Source organism: Montipora foliosa, chromosome 8 (genome assembly GCF_036669935.1).
Source record: "Montipora foliosa isolate CH-2021 chromosome 8, ASM3666993v2, whole genome shotgun sequence".
Classification (NCBI taxonomy): domain Eukaryota; kingdom Metazoa; phylum Cnidaria; class Anthozoa; order Scleractinia; family Acroporidae; genus Montipora; species Montipora foliosa.
In genome coordinates this window covers 42,435,591-42,450,590 of record NC_090876.1, presented here as the reverse complement: position 1 = coordinate 42,450,590, position 15,000 = coordinate 42,435,591, and the positions used below count along the sequence as shown (strand labels likewise).

Below are 15,000 nucleotides of genomic sequence, written 5' to 3'. Positions count from 1 at the left end.
AGTTAAACGGATGTTATTGCTATATTTCGATTTACTTCAAAATCATCATCAGGCAAATCAAGGTTTACAGGGCGTGTGATTTAAATACAGGAGTACGCACCTTGTACGAACGCACAATGGAACACGCCTGAGACAAGGACAGTGCTATTTGTTACCATCTAGATAATTGTGAAAAATACCAACACTTTTTGTCACTTTCTAATTTCCCTTGTAATAATTCCATCCTTGTTAACACTAAGGAATTCTACCAGAAACCCATAAGGGTTGAAACGTGTAACGCGCGTTCACAGCTTCCGAATATCCAGTGCTAAGTAGCATATTTGGAAACCCCTCGCTCCAGTTAATTTCGCGCGAGAACATTGGTGGTATTGCGTCACGGTGTTCTTGCGAACTGATTGGTTGAATGTTTCTCTCTTGTTGTTCCAAATGTGGTATTTAGCAAATTGAATATTCCGAAGCTTGTTTCCCAGCACACACGGGGCCGTTACACGTTTCAACCCTTATGGGTTTCTGATTCTACTTGAATACAGTCAGGGACAATACCAGCATACATAATTGATATGGACAACAACTGGAATATTCTTCTATTTAAAAAAGCTTTCTATATAAAAACTAATCAGTCTGCAATTAACTCTGGCGTAAAAGCCAGCCGCGAACTATTATTATTTAAATAAGTCTCCTGTATTTAAATCACACGCTCTGTAAACCTTGATTTGCCTGATGATGATTTTGAAGTAAATCGAAATATAGCAATAACATCCGTATAACTCTGGGCCCGGTTGTTCGAAAGCGGATTAACTTAATCCAGGATAAGCGTAAACTTTTGTTTCATGTTTTCCACTTTTTGGTGAAAGTTTTGTTTTTCAAGATTGAGTTCTTCTGATGTAAAGTTTTGCCGAATATCAGCGTTCAACAGCATTTGGGAGTAGAGAAATAAATTCCTTGGTTAATTTTTAATCCTGGGTTAGCGTTAATCGACTTTTGAACAAGCGGGCCCTGGTGAATATCGCCATGAAATTGACTTTGTTCGGGTTGTCTTTCGTACTGTACTTTACCCTAACCTTATTGTTAGAAATAGGTTGGAAATGCTTCAATATGTGTTGGATGTCAAAAATTGGTAGAAGGTAAAGTCTCTGTTAAGAGCCTAGAAAGGCCCATCAGGTTGTTGCTTATCCCCGGTTTCTGTAGCATGAAGCGACTAGGAGTATTTCTACTTACCCCCTGGATGGGATGCTAGTCCATCGCAGGGTTACCCGCAGCATTTTCCGCCGGTACCCATTTATTCACCTGGATGGAGAGAGGCACCGTGAGAAAGGAAAGGAACTTTATTTAAGTGTCTAGTCGTTCTAGCGCTGAGGCACTAATTGGGGACACTGTAAATTGAAATTAACAATTAACACAAATCAAGTCAAATGTTGCTTTTGAGGAGAGGGGAAACCGGCACTCGTACCCGGAGAAAACCTCTCGGTGCAGAGTAGAGAACCAACAAACTCAACCCACATATGACGCCGAGTCTGGGAATCGAACCCGGGCCACATTGGTGGGAGACGAGTGCTCTCACCACTGCGCCATCCCTGCACCCCCAAGTAAAGAGTAAAGAGTAAAGTGTCTTGCCCAAGAACACAACACAAATTGGGCTCCTATCTAATTACTAGCATTTCTGGACGTAAGTGACCCGAGAATAAGACTTAAATATGTAGATTTTACTTTGCCTAACGCCTGACGGTTTTACTTGTGTCAGTTGGGAGGGGGGGGGGGGGGGAGGGGCGCTTTAGGTGTGAATGAGCTGAATAGCTTGATCCGTGAAAATGCCATGACCCAATCAGACAGCACATAAATAACCATTATAAGTCAGCCAGTCAACTCTGGCAGCCGTCAGATCAGATACGTTCGTATCCCTTGAATATCCATCTTGAAGCCTCTCTTGTTTGTGCGCTATTTCGCCATTAAACGGGACTTGTTCATGTTCCCGAGGCCGTTCACCACTTTGCGGTCCATCCATCATGATCATCAACTATAATGTTCCCATCTTTCTTTGGCTGAGTGGTGGTCATCCGAATTTCTTTTGCAATCTTGTAACTATCCCGGGCGCACGTTTATATAAAATAGATAACACTTTTTGCTCCAACAGTTGCAACAACTGCCTGTTCACCATCTTGTGGCCCAAATGCATTTTGTCAAGACAATGGCGGACCTGTTCAATGTGTATGCCACTATGGATATCAAGGAGACGGATATAGTTGCTCAGGTTCGTCTGGAACACATCGATAATTATGAACAAAAAGAGCACAGTACACGTTGTCTGTCCAAAATTTGCTTTAAGTGAAAATAGTGCTCTTTTCTCTTCTAGTTTTTCATGTAAGATCAAGAGCAGGACCTTCTTCGTAACGTTTTGATCCGTACTAACAGTAATATGTAGAAGTTAACGATTTTCTATGCGGAAAATCATGGTAGTCACTAGAGAAACTTCATAAGTTCATGGGTTCGAGTCCCTTTCTTTAAAAGTACGTAAGTTGCTTCATCTTTTGCTTACAATTTTTTTTAAATCCGCATTCCAATATTGTTTCTAAGTTTAATCCGCGTAATTTGTACCACGGAAAGCCAAAGAATAACTTTGAGAAATTGCAAATTTGAAATTGACATCTCATCAGTAGTCATTGACCCCGCTGGGATTTTGCCTCCACGAGGAGGCATCATTGTAGCTTGCGCGTATAAAGAGCTACAGTGAACGGAATAATCGGGAAATGATGACGTTTTCACACCAGATGACTGCAAGTAAGTCTTGGGTAAATGATGACGTCGAAGAGAATTTCGTATTTTTCTTGGCACGTTAAGAGTGGAGCTGATATGATCCAATCCAGACTTGGCACCTAACTGATTTTCATCCCGTTCTTTACCATTACCTCTTTTCCGCTGAATTAAAAGTCCTCTCCGGCTTTCTAGAGAACTTTCCACTTTCTAACATTTGTCATGTGATCAAATTCTGGTTATTTGATTAATTGGGTGACTCTGATATCCGAGGATAAAGGAATCCACCCTACCATTAAACACACATGCATTCCAGTTCACCATCTTCTTCAGCACTTGATATGCCATGCATGATTCGAAGTAATTGAGGCAAGTTATTTTTGTGATTGCCGTTATTTTCCTTAGATATCGACGAATGCGAAGATTACAATGCAAATGGATGCGATCCTAACGCTTGGTGTACCAACACTGAAGGGTCATATGTATGTCGCTGCATCAGAGGCTTTAAAGGAGACGGAAGAAACTGCACAGGTTGTAAAACATATTCATTCTCCCATATCTTCCTTTCACTTATTAACCGATTCAGTGAACCGTGCTGTTAGTTACGATATCCTTTCTTTTCCCACCCAGTTCATTGTTTGCGCGCGAGATCCAAATAATGGGAAAATATGCTGTTACTGAAAATTACAGTTCGAACGGAGGGAACTTGTGTAGGAAGATGTTTGTTTGTGTTTCTTGATAATCTCTTGTTATGATGTCTCTCAGATAGTACGCGCGCTGTGATTGGCTAAATTAGTGTGGCCGTATTCTACAATACGGCCCGCTAAATTTAAAATTTTGATAAGCAAGGTTTTGCTGTCATTTATGTTACATACACTTGTAAACCGTTTGAGTATTGCAAGCAACTATCTCAAAAAGCCAAGAAGATTTATTCGGATTTTGACGCAACAATCTTTGTGGCGGTTGAACCTTCCGCTTGACAACTAGTTTTCTTTCCCGCGCTTGGGCCATAAATCGACGTAACTTAGAGTACGGACCTCGAACTCGGTTAGTATCAATCAATCAATCAATCAATCAATCAATCAATCAATCAATCAATCAATCAACAGATCGATCAACCGATCGATCAACCGATCGATGAGTGAGTGAGTGAGTGAGTGAGTGAGTGAGTGAGTGAGTGAGTCCGTCCGTCCGTCCGTCCGTCCGTCAGTCAGTCAGTCATTGTTTTTACCAATCAACTGGAGAGAGGCAAAGTTCTGGCCAGGATTCACGTCCAGAAACATCTCCGTTACCCAAATATGCTCTTCTCCGTTTCACAAACGAAGAAAAGAAAAAAGACGAACAAATAAACAAGCGTGTTTTCGCGTATGATTATCTATCTTCCTAGATACTGACGAATGTGCTGACACCGAATTAAACAATTGCGGACTCAACGCATTGTGTACCAATACGGAAGGATCCTACGTATGTCGCTGTTTTAGAGGATACAAGGGAGATGGAATCAATTGCACAGGTAAGTTCACAAACAGCAGCAACTGGTAACTCAGAGTTTTCATACGGTTCCATTTCATGTACACTCACTAATTTTCATTGATCATCAATAGGAATCGCTTGGTTGATCTATTTTACTACATATAGAATCCTGACAAAAAGGACCTTTAGATTCTAGGAAGAGAACGACTACGATTATGAGATATTCTCATAGAACAACAGTGAGCGCGCGCAAACCAGCGTCATTTTGGCGGGGAAAACGTGATACCGTCGTCATCTTATTACGAGGTTTTGCAAAAATGTCGTATTGTCAAAACAAGTCAACAACACGGTAGCAGTTTTGACATTTTTCGATCAGCAAAGAGGCTCAGTTGCCACCAATAAGAATAACTGAGCAACCTATACTGCTAATAAAGAGTAAGAATAATCGTACGGGCTATAAATTTCCTAAGTATTTTCGCTAAAAACGGGCAGTCAAAACTCGTACTAGTTCTTGTCTTCGTCCTAGAATCTAAAGGTCCCTAATAACAGATGAGTTCACGCCCTTGAGTGCAGGGCAAGAAGGAGAGAAATTCAAAGGTTTGTGAAGAAGTTCAAAACGATGAAAAGTATTCATGATATGCAATTTTGGGTTTCTTTATTACCAAAACAGAAGATATGCGCTCAAAGGTGCGGTAGATTAAAGTTGGAGAGAATGGCTATTGTAGAAATTATTTTATTAAACAAAGTTTCTTCCATACATTTCCTGCAATTCCAAAGGCACGAAATTAAAGAAAATGTATGGAGACCAAAAAAGCAATAGTTAGGAATTCCAAAGAACGGATACCAAGTCCAGTTTATCTCAGTTGTGAACTTGAACTTATTTGTTTGGCTTATGAAGGCGAAAGTCTATAAAGTACAGTTTATTTTGCTTTGAATTTCCATACAAACCTTTGAATTTCCCGCCATGTTTCCCTGATTATCCATAATGCATTCAAGAGCGTGAACTGGTCTATTTGCAAAGTGTTCCTTTTACCAAGTGGGATTTCCGCGTCCTATCTTAATGGTTTAGTAAAATAAATTTGTTGCCCTTCCATATTATGACAGACGTTAACTTTATCTTTTCCTTCGATGACATCACAAATTGCTTTGCATTCCAATTTTCGTAGGAAATATGCAATTGTTGACCGCGAAGGACTAGACTCATTTCTAAGGGAACAATTGGACTAGTTCTAGTAGCTTTTACAGCGCAGTAGAAAGCGGAATTTCTAGACAAAGATTACACGAGATTAATTTTGAGGTACCAACAACTCATAGTCGTCTCATATTCGAGTATTTTTGTTGTTTTGTACAGATGTTGATGAATGTGAGAATTCCGATTCGAACGACTGTGATCCCAACGCCTTGTGTACCAACACCGAAGGTTCCTATGTGTGTCGCTGTATCAAAGGATATAGTGGAGATGGCAAGTTCTGCGCAGGTACTGCTTGGAATTGAGTTACTGTATATATGTAACTATTTCAGCCAGGCGACCGTTTCAAAGGAAGTGTTCATTTTTCTTTGTCTTTTTCTTTGTCCTCCTTGCCAGCATGCTAATTACAAACTTTGAAAGAAAGAATGCGTGGGAACACAAAACAAGGCGCTTCTAAGGTCTATACCATTATAATAGACTTAACAAAATTACTTGACTCCGATTGGACAAGAGGAGTGCAATTAAATTGTTTATAACACAGAGGGCAATCGTTTATAACATAGAGGTCGAAATAACTAAATTCTGATTGGCTGAGACAGACGGCATGTTTCATTAATTTGGTAATTGCTGCGGAAAATTACTTTGATTATATTCTTGTAGTAAATGTTTTTTTCGCAGGGTTGGTTTTATTGCTTTGGCGCTGTTGTACAAAAGTAAAATTTCATACACCTGATTCGTGCGTTTTACAGTTCATAGACGCTAACTGAAAACTAAAATGGCTTCCTACGAAATTGCGACCTTCTTAATAAAAGAAAATGTTGTCATCTATGTTAAAAACAAGTAATCGCAAGTTCCAAGGAATTCTCAGTTCTAACATCGATGAAGACAAACCTGAATTCTCAACGTGATCTGCCATGGGGCAATCGTCGCTGCCCAACTCGGACAATTTCTGCAACTTCTGAAAATACGCGTGATAGTAATCCTTATATGATTTAACTCGGCCGAATGCGATTATCTATACTAATTGTACTCTGTAGATTCCCAACAAACAGGGTGTCATTCGAAATCTCATACCGATATCCCGGCTTTCTCTTGTCACTGTGCACCTGCTTCAGTAATACCAGTGCAAAATCTCGTCTGTGATATCATAAGTAAACTACCGGTTTGAGTTTATTCCTGTTGTTGTACCGGAGCGCAATCATAGTAACAGCATGAAAAGTGAATTATATGGTATCATGTCGTACCGGAAGCAAATCGTACCGGCATCTTGTAGAAAACATTGAGTTGCAGCTTATATTTTCATAGGAACTAATTCTCTTCATTTGGCAGTTCTTTACAAAAACAGCAGATTAAGTATTACAGGTATTTAACATACCAATCAAATTTGAGGAAATCAAATGTTGCTTTTTTGATTAAAGAGGTGAAGCTGAGTACCTGGAGAAAAACCTCTCGAAGCACAGGAGAGTAACAAACTCCATCCCCTTCGTATGGCCCGGGAATCGATCCCGGCACACATTGGTGAATGGTCTCACAACTGCTGCTGGCCAACCCCTCCCCCTTCCGTTCGTAGTTTTCCTGCGCTGAAATGTATTTGCACTACAGGTTTAAAACTATGTTTCTCATGGTTTTTTTTGCATTTCTTCCTTATTTAAAGAAAAGTCCGTTTGTGATCTTGCTTGCACTGGAAATAAAGTATGCAAGAATTTCGGTGGAGTTCCTGAATGTGTTTGCAAAGATGGGTACACCGGCGAAGACAATTGTACAGGTACTAAAAATGTCATATCAACGATCCATTAAAAAAAAAATGTCTATGTGCAGTTTGTCTTGCAGTCGGGACGCTCTGCAAGGCAACACCTCTGAGGAGTTTCTTCTTGACAGAGAAGGATTCTAAAATTCGGCTCTTCGATTACATGATGTCTCGGGTGATCACTTTAAAGACGTATTTGATGTATAGCAAGAGTGAATTAGATAAGACTGTTTCTCTATCAATTTGCGGTCTTGCCCCAGAACAGTCAAAAATGGACTTATTTTCAGATACGCTTGACGCGCGTAAACAAACAAAGGCCCACCACTTTAACCAATCAGGAGAAGCCTGCTTTTGCCATGTTTTATCAAGGGCATGATAGCTAATTTTCGTGGGAACGGGGATTCTAAAAATAGATGCTTACGTGACCGTGCTGGGGAGCCCACTCATGCCACAAGAACATTCTTATCAAGTTCACTCTTTTGTATAACATTTCGTTTACCGAGACATGGAACTGATGTAAGGACTCGGTTACTCTTACAAGCGAGAACGAACAGAAGAAAAATATTGCAAGCTTACAACAAACACGCCATGTTTCTTTCACCTCTTTTTGCGCGTACTTCACGACTCGTTGCAAGGCCGCGCTCATGCTACAGCAATGTGAGTCTGGGGTTGGGGAGGGGGGGGGGGGAAGGGAGGGAGGGAGGGAGGGATAAAAATGTCAGAGCTGTTGTGTTTTGAGTGCAGAGGGTAAAAAGGCGGGGCTTTGGTTTGATGCTCTAGACGACTAATGCTTGGCGCGATGCATGGCCATTTATCTAATTTAGTAGTAGTTCAAAAGTTGTTAATAAAGATATCGTTAAATTGACATACACGCAATTGTTAAACGAGGTAAAGTGATGATGAAAGACAGCATAGAACAGGGAGATTCTTTGTGACGGATTGGTTGCTGGAAAGCAAAACATTTTGGGATCTCCAATAGTATGACGGAAATTTGTTGTCGTCGCTACACTTCGTGGAGACGTGATGATGGAGTAGTTAATGTACTGTAATCTTAACCCTATTAGGGTCGGTCCATTCATGCTTGGCTTTCCATCGTGCTGTTTCGTTACACAATAAACTTTTCTTGACATTGACTCCCTCTACCCCGATGTATAAAAGGATTTATACCCAAGGAAGGGGATGTCAAAAAGCTCTTTCGCTTTATGCTGCTAAAACTGGGAAAATATGTAGCTACTATGGCTTGAAATAGGCGAGACACTTTGTACCTTAAACACATTTTTGGTCTACTTACAGTCTTTCCATGTTGGGGTTTTCGCGGATATTTCCTTCGATTTTTTCTTGAACGACTTTTCGTCAAAAGGCAATGCATCGGGTGAGCTTCCCGGAAATTCTGTTCTCATGCAAATTTCACTTCTAATCATCAAACCACTTTCACATCTGTGACGGCCATCGCATTTGAGATGTGGGTTGGATTAATATATAAGTTTGCATGTTGGTACTGCTAATTTGCACGAACATAAAAAGGCAACAAAACGTTTTGTATCGATCGCCATTTCCATGTAAAGGATTTTACTTCTTTGTGGCCGTTATTTCAGGGGCAGTTTATTATGCAAAGCATTCGACGCAAATCACTAATGATTTAATGAACGGCCAATTGCTCAGTTGCAATACCTATTTATTTCTGGTAGACATTGATGAGTGTGCAAACGAAGTTGAAAATGACTGTCATACCAACGCTCTTTGTACCAACACTGAAGGATCTTACGTTTGTCGTTGTAAAAGAGGATATACTGGAGATGGACAAGATTGCACAGGTAAATAGCTTTTCTATTAGCTACCGGCTGTCTGAGGCTTTCATTACGACGATGTGATGAACACGTTTCTTCGCTTGTAATCAATTAGACGACAAACTCATAAATTGCACAACTATGGGTATTCTTCCTTCCTCTCGGATAGGGAACTGGAAAGGTTCTCTCTCGTGAACAGGACCTATGTTATTGTTTTCTTGAAACGAAAAAAAAAAAATCTTTTTGAAACAAGTGGCATCATATGAAACAATTAGATTGCTTGTTGCTGTGGTCTGTTCAGTTTAAGGTGCTCGTAACCTTAAGGCAAATGGCAAGTGTCAGCACCATAAAACATGTATTTGTCATTACATTAACTGGTTGCAATTTCCCTTTATCGCTTTTAAAGGACCCCATTCATGGGCCTTTTTCACATGGCGACCATTTTGAGTCCCGGGGGTCTGAAAACGTTTGTGTTGCACCCACCTAAACTCATTTCCAAACACATCAAGTTGAGGCTCGGGCTACAAACTCTTTTGTCTTTGACCAGCATGGACGCCGAGAGGCAAAGGTCCGTTGCACGAAGTTGAGAAAATTGGCAGTCGCCTGTCCCAAGATCGAGCTCCAGAGAGGCGTGGGTCTATCCTGTGATGACGTCACAAGCTCATTTGCCAACTTTTGCAATGCAAAGCGGTTTTTAACATCATCTCTGGAGTAGGTCCATGCGTCAAACTAGCTCGACCGTGGGACAGACGACTTCTGGTTTCGTTAAATGTTACTGCGCTTTAATTGTGAAATGTCAAAGTGAAAAAGGCAGAATATTTTTTCAATGGGTGCCGGAATAGATTTATTTCGGCAAAGAATAATATTTATGTCTGAAACTTTAAGTTTGCGTTATGATTGCATTCATTTCGCGATTTTTTCAAGTCGTTATAGTTGTATGGGTTTACATATGTGTAGTAACTAACCAGGAATTAAACTGGAATGAACAATGTGGGAAATTTAAGAGAAAATGTATGGTCTGGTGCTCACGTCGTACACATAATAGTAATAATAATAATAATAATAATAATAATAATAATAATAATAATAATAATAAGTATAGGTAATCAAAATGGTGACGCGTGAAATTAGGGAATAATTTCACGCGCGTTTTGTCCAAATTCAAATAATTTCCCGAGCCTTTAGGTGAGGGGAATTACTCGATTTTGGACAAAACGCAAGTGAAATTATTCCCTAATTTCACGGGTATACCATTTGATTAGCTATTAATAACATGGTGTCAAATTACTCCTTAATTTTCAAACCTGGTCGCCATTTTAGCACTATATGAAAAGTTGCCATGGCAACAATGTAATTTCACATGTGAAATTATAAATTAACGCTGAAATTTCGCGCCAAAATTAAGGAGTAATTTGTCACCCATATTATTATTATGATAATAATAATAATAATAATAATAATAATAATAATAATAATAATAATTATAGTAATAATAAGTTTATTTTATATAGCGACAATATCCATAGTGTTCAACACCGCTTTACATGATTTGAATATCTATACACATAAATTACAAGTACACATGTTTTTACATTTGATCATTTCACGTAGTTCGGAAGAGAACGGCAAACAAAGGTAAAACGCTCGTTCAGAAATTGTAGAATTGTAGTCAACTTTCTCGTCAATGGCTGTGTTGCTTAGTTAATTAAGCTCTGTGTTATATCAAAGAAGCTATCATAATGCAAACGTTTGTGATGCCCCAACCTAACGACTCGCTCCTTGTTCTTAGTACATGTTTGCTCATATCATGTTTAACTTAACAGACTCATGGAACTAAAATGAAATCCTGGTTAGTTAAGCAGAATAAAGTAAGAACGATGATAAATATCAGTATTAATGACGATAACGATGACGACGTGATTGGTGGCGAATAGAATTTAGTTCCGACTTGTCGACCATCTAGCAATCAAGTCAAGTCACAGTAAGGTAAAAGATAAATATAATAGAAATCGTATTGGTGATGGAAAAATTTAACCAACTCTGTCTAAATAAATGATTTCGGAACAGACATGGATGAATGCGTAGATGAAGAGGAAAACCAGTGTCACCCCAACGCTTTGTGTACCAACACCGAGGGATCATACGTCTGCCGCTGTATAAAAGGCTATGAAGGAGACGGGACAAACTGTACAGGTAAATTAAGATATCTTCTTTGTTATTCTGCAACGGTTACTTTTCAGGGAAATGTTCGCAACTCACTTCTGGGATAGATTTACCTTTTGTTCGTTTATTTCAGAATTGGTCTCTGCCTTCGCGTACTTATATAGAGTTGAAACTAATTTCGAAAATGTGGAAGAACATAAAATGACCTTTTAAATAATTCCAGTGAATCTTAGTTTCCTTTCTTTTGTTCTAACACTATTTGAAAGCAGCCATCTGTGAAAGAACACGTGCTGAAACCCTCACCTGATCTTATCTCATTCTTCGTTGTCTTCAATACTATTACAGATCGAGATGAGTGTGTACTTGCTGAAACAAACGAATGTGACCCCAATGCGCTGTGTACTAATACTGAAGGGTCATACGTGTGTCGATGTAGGAGGGGTTTTGTTGGCGATGGTAGAAAGTGTACAGGTGAGTAGTAAATGGGTTGATTTTATTACCTTTCCGTTTGAATTGCTTGATTCGAAACTTTGCTATTTTTATATTCGTAGCCATTCCCCCTCCTTGTTCTCCATCTTGTGGCCCCAACGCTATTTGTATTCAGGACGGTGATGATCATGTCTGCGTTTGTGACATTGGTTTTGAGGGAGATGGATACAAGTGCATCGGTAGGTCCTCGCTTTTGTCTTCAGTGTGTCTTCAACAGTTTATTTTGTTGATACCTCAGCTACACGATTGTAGTTACGCGGCTAAGTTGTTTCAAGAGCGCGATTTCGTAGTTTTGATTGACTGTTATCGTGTGTATCGTCCCCGCTTAAGTTTCCAAGAATTTATCCTTTTCAGGCTTTTGTCCTGCAGAAGATAATTCAAATAAAATACCTCTAGTTCAGTTATTGTTTTCAGTAATGTAAAGTTAAGTAAAGCGACCATCTTTGACGTCGATAACTCGTAACAGTAATTAAACTGACAAACCCGAGGTCGACGGTGCGCTCATTTTCCTCCTCCCCTCTCCATCAGTGCACCGACTGTACCACCCTTGCTGCCTTCGTCGTCAACTTTGCTCAATTAAGATCTCTAGTTCTACAGTTTCAACCGGGAAACATCTCTTTTGTTCCTTATTTTCGTAATTAGAAAGACGCACGTGACAACACTTGAGTTTTTTTCTTGGCAGATATTGATGAGTGCGAACTTGGAATATACGAGTGTGACCGAAACGCCGTGTGTGTGAACACTGAAGGATCCCATACATGTCGCTGCAAAGTCGGTTATGTTGGAGACGGTGTAATCTGCACAGGTGAAACTTAAATAATTTGTTAATCTGTGTAATCTGCACATAAACCCTTTATTTCATTTTCTAGTGTATACAATCATAATCATTTTTAAACTTAGATTTCGATGAATGTGGCAGTCCTGAGGGGAACACGTGTGACTCCAAAGCCCTTTGCAACAACACTGAAGGGTCTTATTTGTGTCGATGTCTGGAGGGATATGAAGGCGACGGACATAACTGCAGAGGTAAAACCTTTTGACAGGTCAACTTAATTCCGGAACATTTCCGAGAAACCGTTTTGTGCTAGTTGCTCTGTTTCTGACCATGAGCTTTGTTCTTTGGGACACAAACTCGCAATCACCCATCCACATAAAATAATTGGGAAAGTCGTTATAGGCTTGTCCTTTTATTAAGGACGGTGCCTACTAACTAAAGATATTTTTTCCCCGGTGTGTGATTATGCAGGAAATGGAGATCCTAACAACTGTTATTGAAATCCAAAAAGAAAATTGGGGATAACCACGCATTTTTCAAAGATAATTGATGAATAATATTTGTAAAAAGCTTTAAGATACAAAGCACCCCTATATGGCGTTCTTTCTCAAATTGAAGCTTAATTATCTCTCAAAAATGCACGGATAGCTTTAAACCGCGCAAAAATATCCCTGTCTTAGTAAGCATCACCGATAGGAAATCCGAATATCTCGAGATGCGGAGAACGTATGCGCAATAACAATAGTAGGCACCGTCGTTAAAATAAGCATAGTTATACTGAAGGCACCAAAATTCGCACGGTGTTATCTCCGGACACTAGGGAGTTTAAGCAAGGATAACGGCAAAGTCAACAAAAACATCAATCCAAACTATAACTTAGCGCTATCGCAAGTATTTCGCGATTATTCCGTCTTCAACTGTTCACGTTGTACAATCGGACGAATATTGTAAATACGCTTTGCGTATCTATATTGTGGTGCAAAGAGGAGTAGTAAGGACTTTCACGCCATGAGAGAGGAAAGTTGTGTTCTTCAGTTGCTGTGGTTTATTGGTTTCAGTTACTTATCCGAGAAGACCAGAAACTCTAACCATTTGCAGATATAGTTACAAAGGCAGCACTTTCTCCTCAGTTTTTCAAAAACCCTGAGTGTCGGTCCGGCCGGGGATAACTAAACGCAAAAAATGATCGTGGAGTTCGATGTCTCAAAACCTCTCCCTCTTTGAGATACAAAGGCAATTGTGACACATGAAAAACACAAAAAAGGCCCGAGATGTTTCGGGACCTTCGAGAAACGGACCCCTGATATCATGAAGTGGCGATCACCAAAGAGCGCATATCCTTTGATTCCAAATTTCTTTTTGGACAATTGGCCGTCTTTATAGTAGAGACGAATTATGCATCTTGTCCAACTCATGTTTGGTGCGTCTTCAAAGACTTACGAATGCGTTTGGTTCGTCTCGACCTCTTATGCTTCTTGAGCGCGACTTTATACTCGACGAACTAAACAGACGCAGAAAAAAATTGCCCAAGTTCGTCCCAAGCAAATGATGCATCTTATATTCGCCCGATCTTTAGCATAACCATCAATATGACAGACACATAACGCGCCTGTACGGATTATGTGATTCTAGTATTAATTAAAAGGGCCTTTTTTCCTCAGATATTGACGAGTGTGCCAGTGATGACACAAACGACTGTGACCCGAATGCCCTGTGCACCAACACTGAAGGATCATATGTATGTCGCTGCTATAAAGGGTTTGAAGGGGACGGTCGCAACTGCACAGGTATGTTGCATTAGTACGCTACGGAACCTTCAGTATTCTCGATGAACTTTTCTCAACTCTCTGATTGTGAATGGCAATGGTATTCTGCAATTGTGATAGTGTTAATTTGAGCAAATCTTTAATTTGCAGCTAATTCTTAATTGACCTCCTCCCCTGCGGGGGAAGACACTCTATGAAATTATGTCGTGAAGGCACAGAGGATTAAGGAGCGAAAGCTTCCTGAAGTAACTCATAAAACATGTCCACTCAGCTTAAATGCAATTAAATCCTTCGTAATTTTTTTTTCACTCTCTTTCACGGCATTTCGGTTTTTTTCTAGTTGTTACCCTGGGATGTTCGCCATCGTGTGGGCCGAGTGCTTTCTGTCAGGAAAACAAAACTGGCTTATCTGAATGCGTTTGTAATTCTGGTTTCGATGGTGATGGATACAACTGTACAGGTGGGTATGGCCACGTTATTTGTAGCAATCACAGTTGTGTGATTTTATCGAATTTTCAGCCTGTTGCGTTTCTAACCTCACTCAATCTCGCCTCTCCTATAGTGTATGATTGCATAACGTTTTGTAAAATTCAAACAGTTCAGAATGTAATGAAATTTAATGATATGAAGCAATTTTTCCATTCGTTCTATATATCTGCAAGCTTCATGCTTTAAATAGTATCGCGAATAAATGAACGTTTTCTACTCTTTATTTCATTTTATGGCTTTCCGTTATGCTACTTTCGTCTCCAGTTTGCTTGGCTCGGGTCCGACATGTATACATTTTTTGCCTTTAGACGTTGATGAGTGCGCAACAGAAGACACAAATGAGTGCGACTCCAACGCAGGGTGTAGCAACACTG

The 15,000-nt window shown here is 39.8% G+C and overlaps 1 protein-coding gene across 1 annotated transcript in view; it reads left to right on the top strand.

Moving 5' to 3' along the window:
- The window catches only part of LOC138012615 (uncharacterized), a 129,446-nt gene that overhangs the window by 13,395 nt on the left and 101,051 nt on the right, over positions 1 to 15,000 (top strand). The window contains exons 15-28 of the mRNA XM_068859437.1: positions 2,132 to 2,248; positions 3,154 to 3,279; positions 4,136 to 4,261; positions 5,573 to 5,698; positions 7,065 to 7,175; positions 8,846 to 8,971; positions 11,012 to 11,137; positions 11,453 to 11,578; positions 11,659 to 11,775; positions 12,279 to 12,401; positions 12,497 to 12,622; positions 14,033 to 14,158; positions 14,478 to 14,597; positions 14,935 to 15,000. The exon at positions 14,935 to 15,000 is cut by the window's right edge and continues 60 nt beyond it. Of these exons, the coding sequence (XP_068715538.1) occupies positions 2,132 to 2,248; positions 3,154 to 3,279; positions 4,136 to 4,261; positions 5,573 to 5,698; positions 7,065 to 7,175; positions 8,846 to 8,971; positions 11,012 to 11,137; positions 11,453 to 11,578; positions 11,659 to 11,775; positions 12,279 to 12,401; positions 12,497 to 12,622; positions 14,033 to 14,158; positions 14,478 to 14,597; positions 14,935 to 15,000 (1,662 nt within the window). The remainder of the gene's footprint in view (positions 1 to 2,131; positions 2,249 to 3,153; positions 3,280 to 4,135; positions 4,262 to 5,572; positions 5,699 to 7,064; positions 7,176 to 8,845; positions 8,972 to 11,011; positions 11,138 to 11,452; positions 11,579 to 11,658; positions 11,776 to 12,278; positions 12,402 to 12,496; positions 12,623 to 14,032; positions 14,159 to 14,477; positions 14,598 to 14,934) is intronic.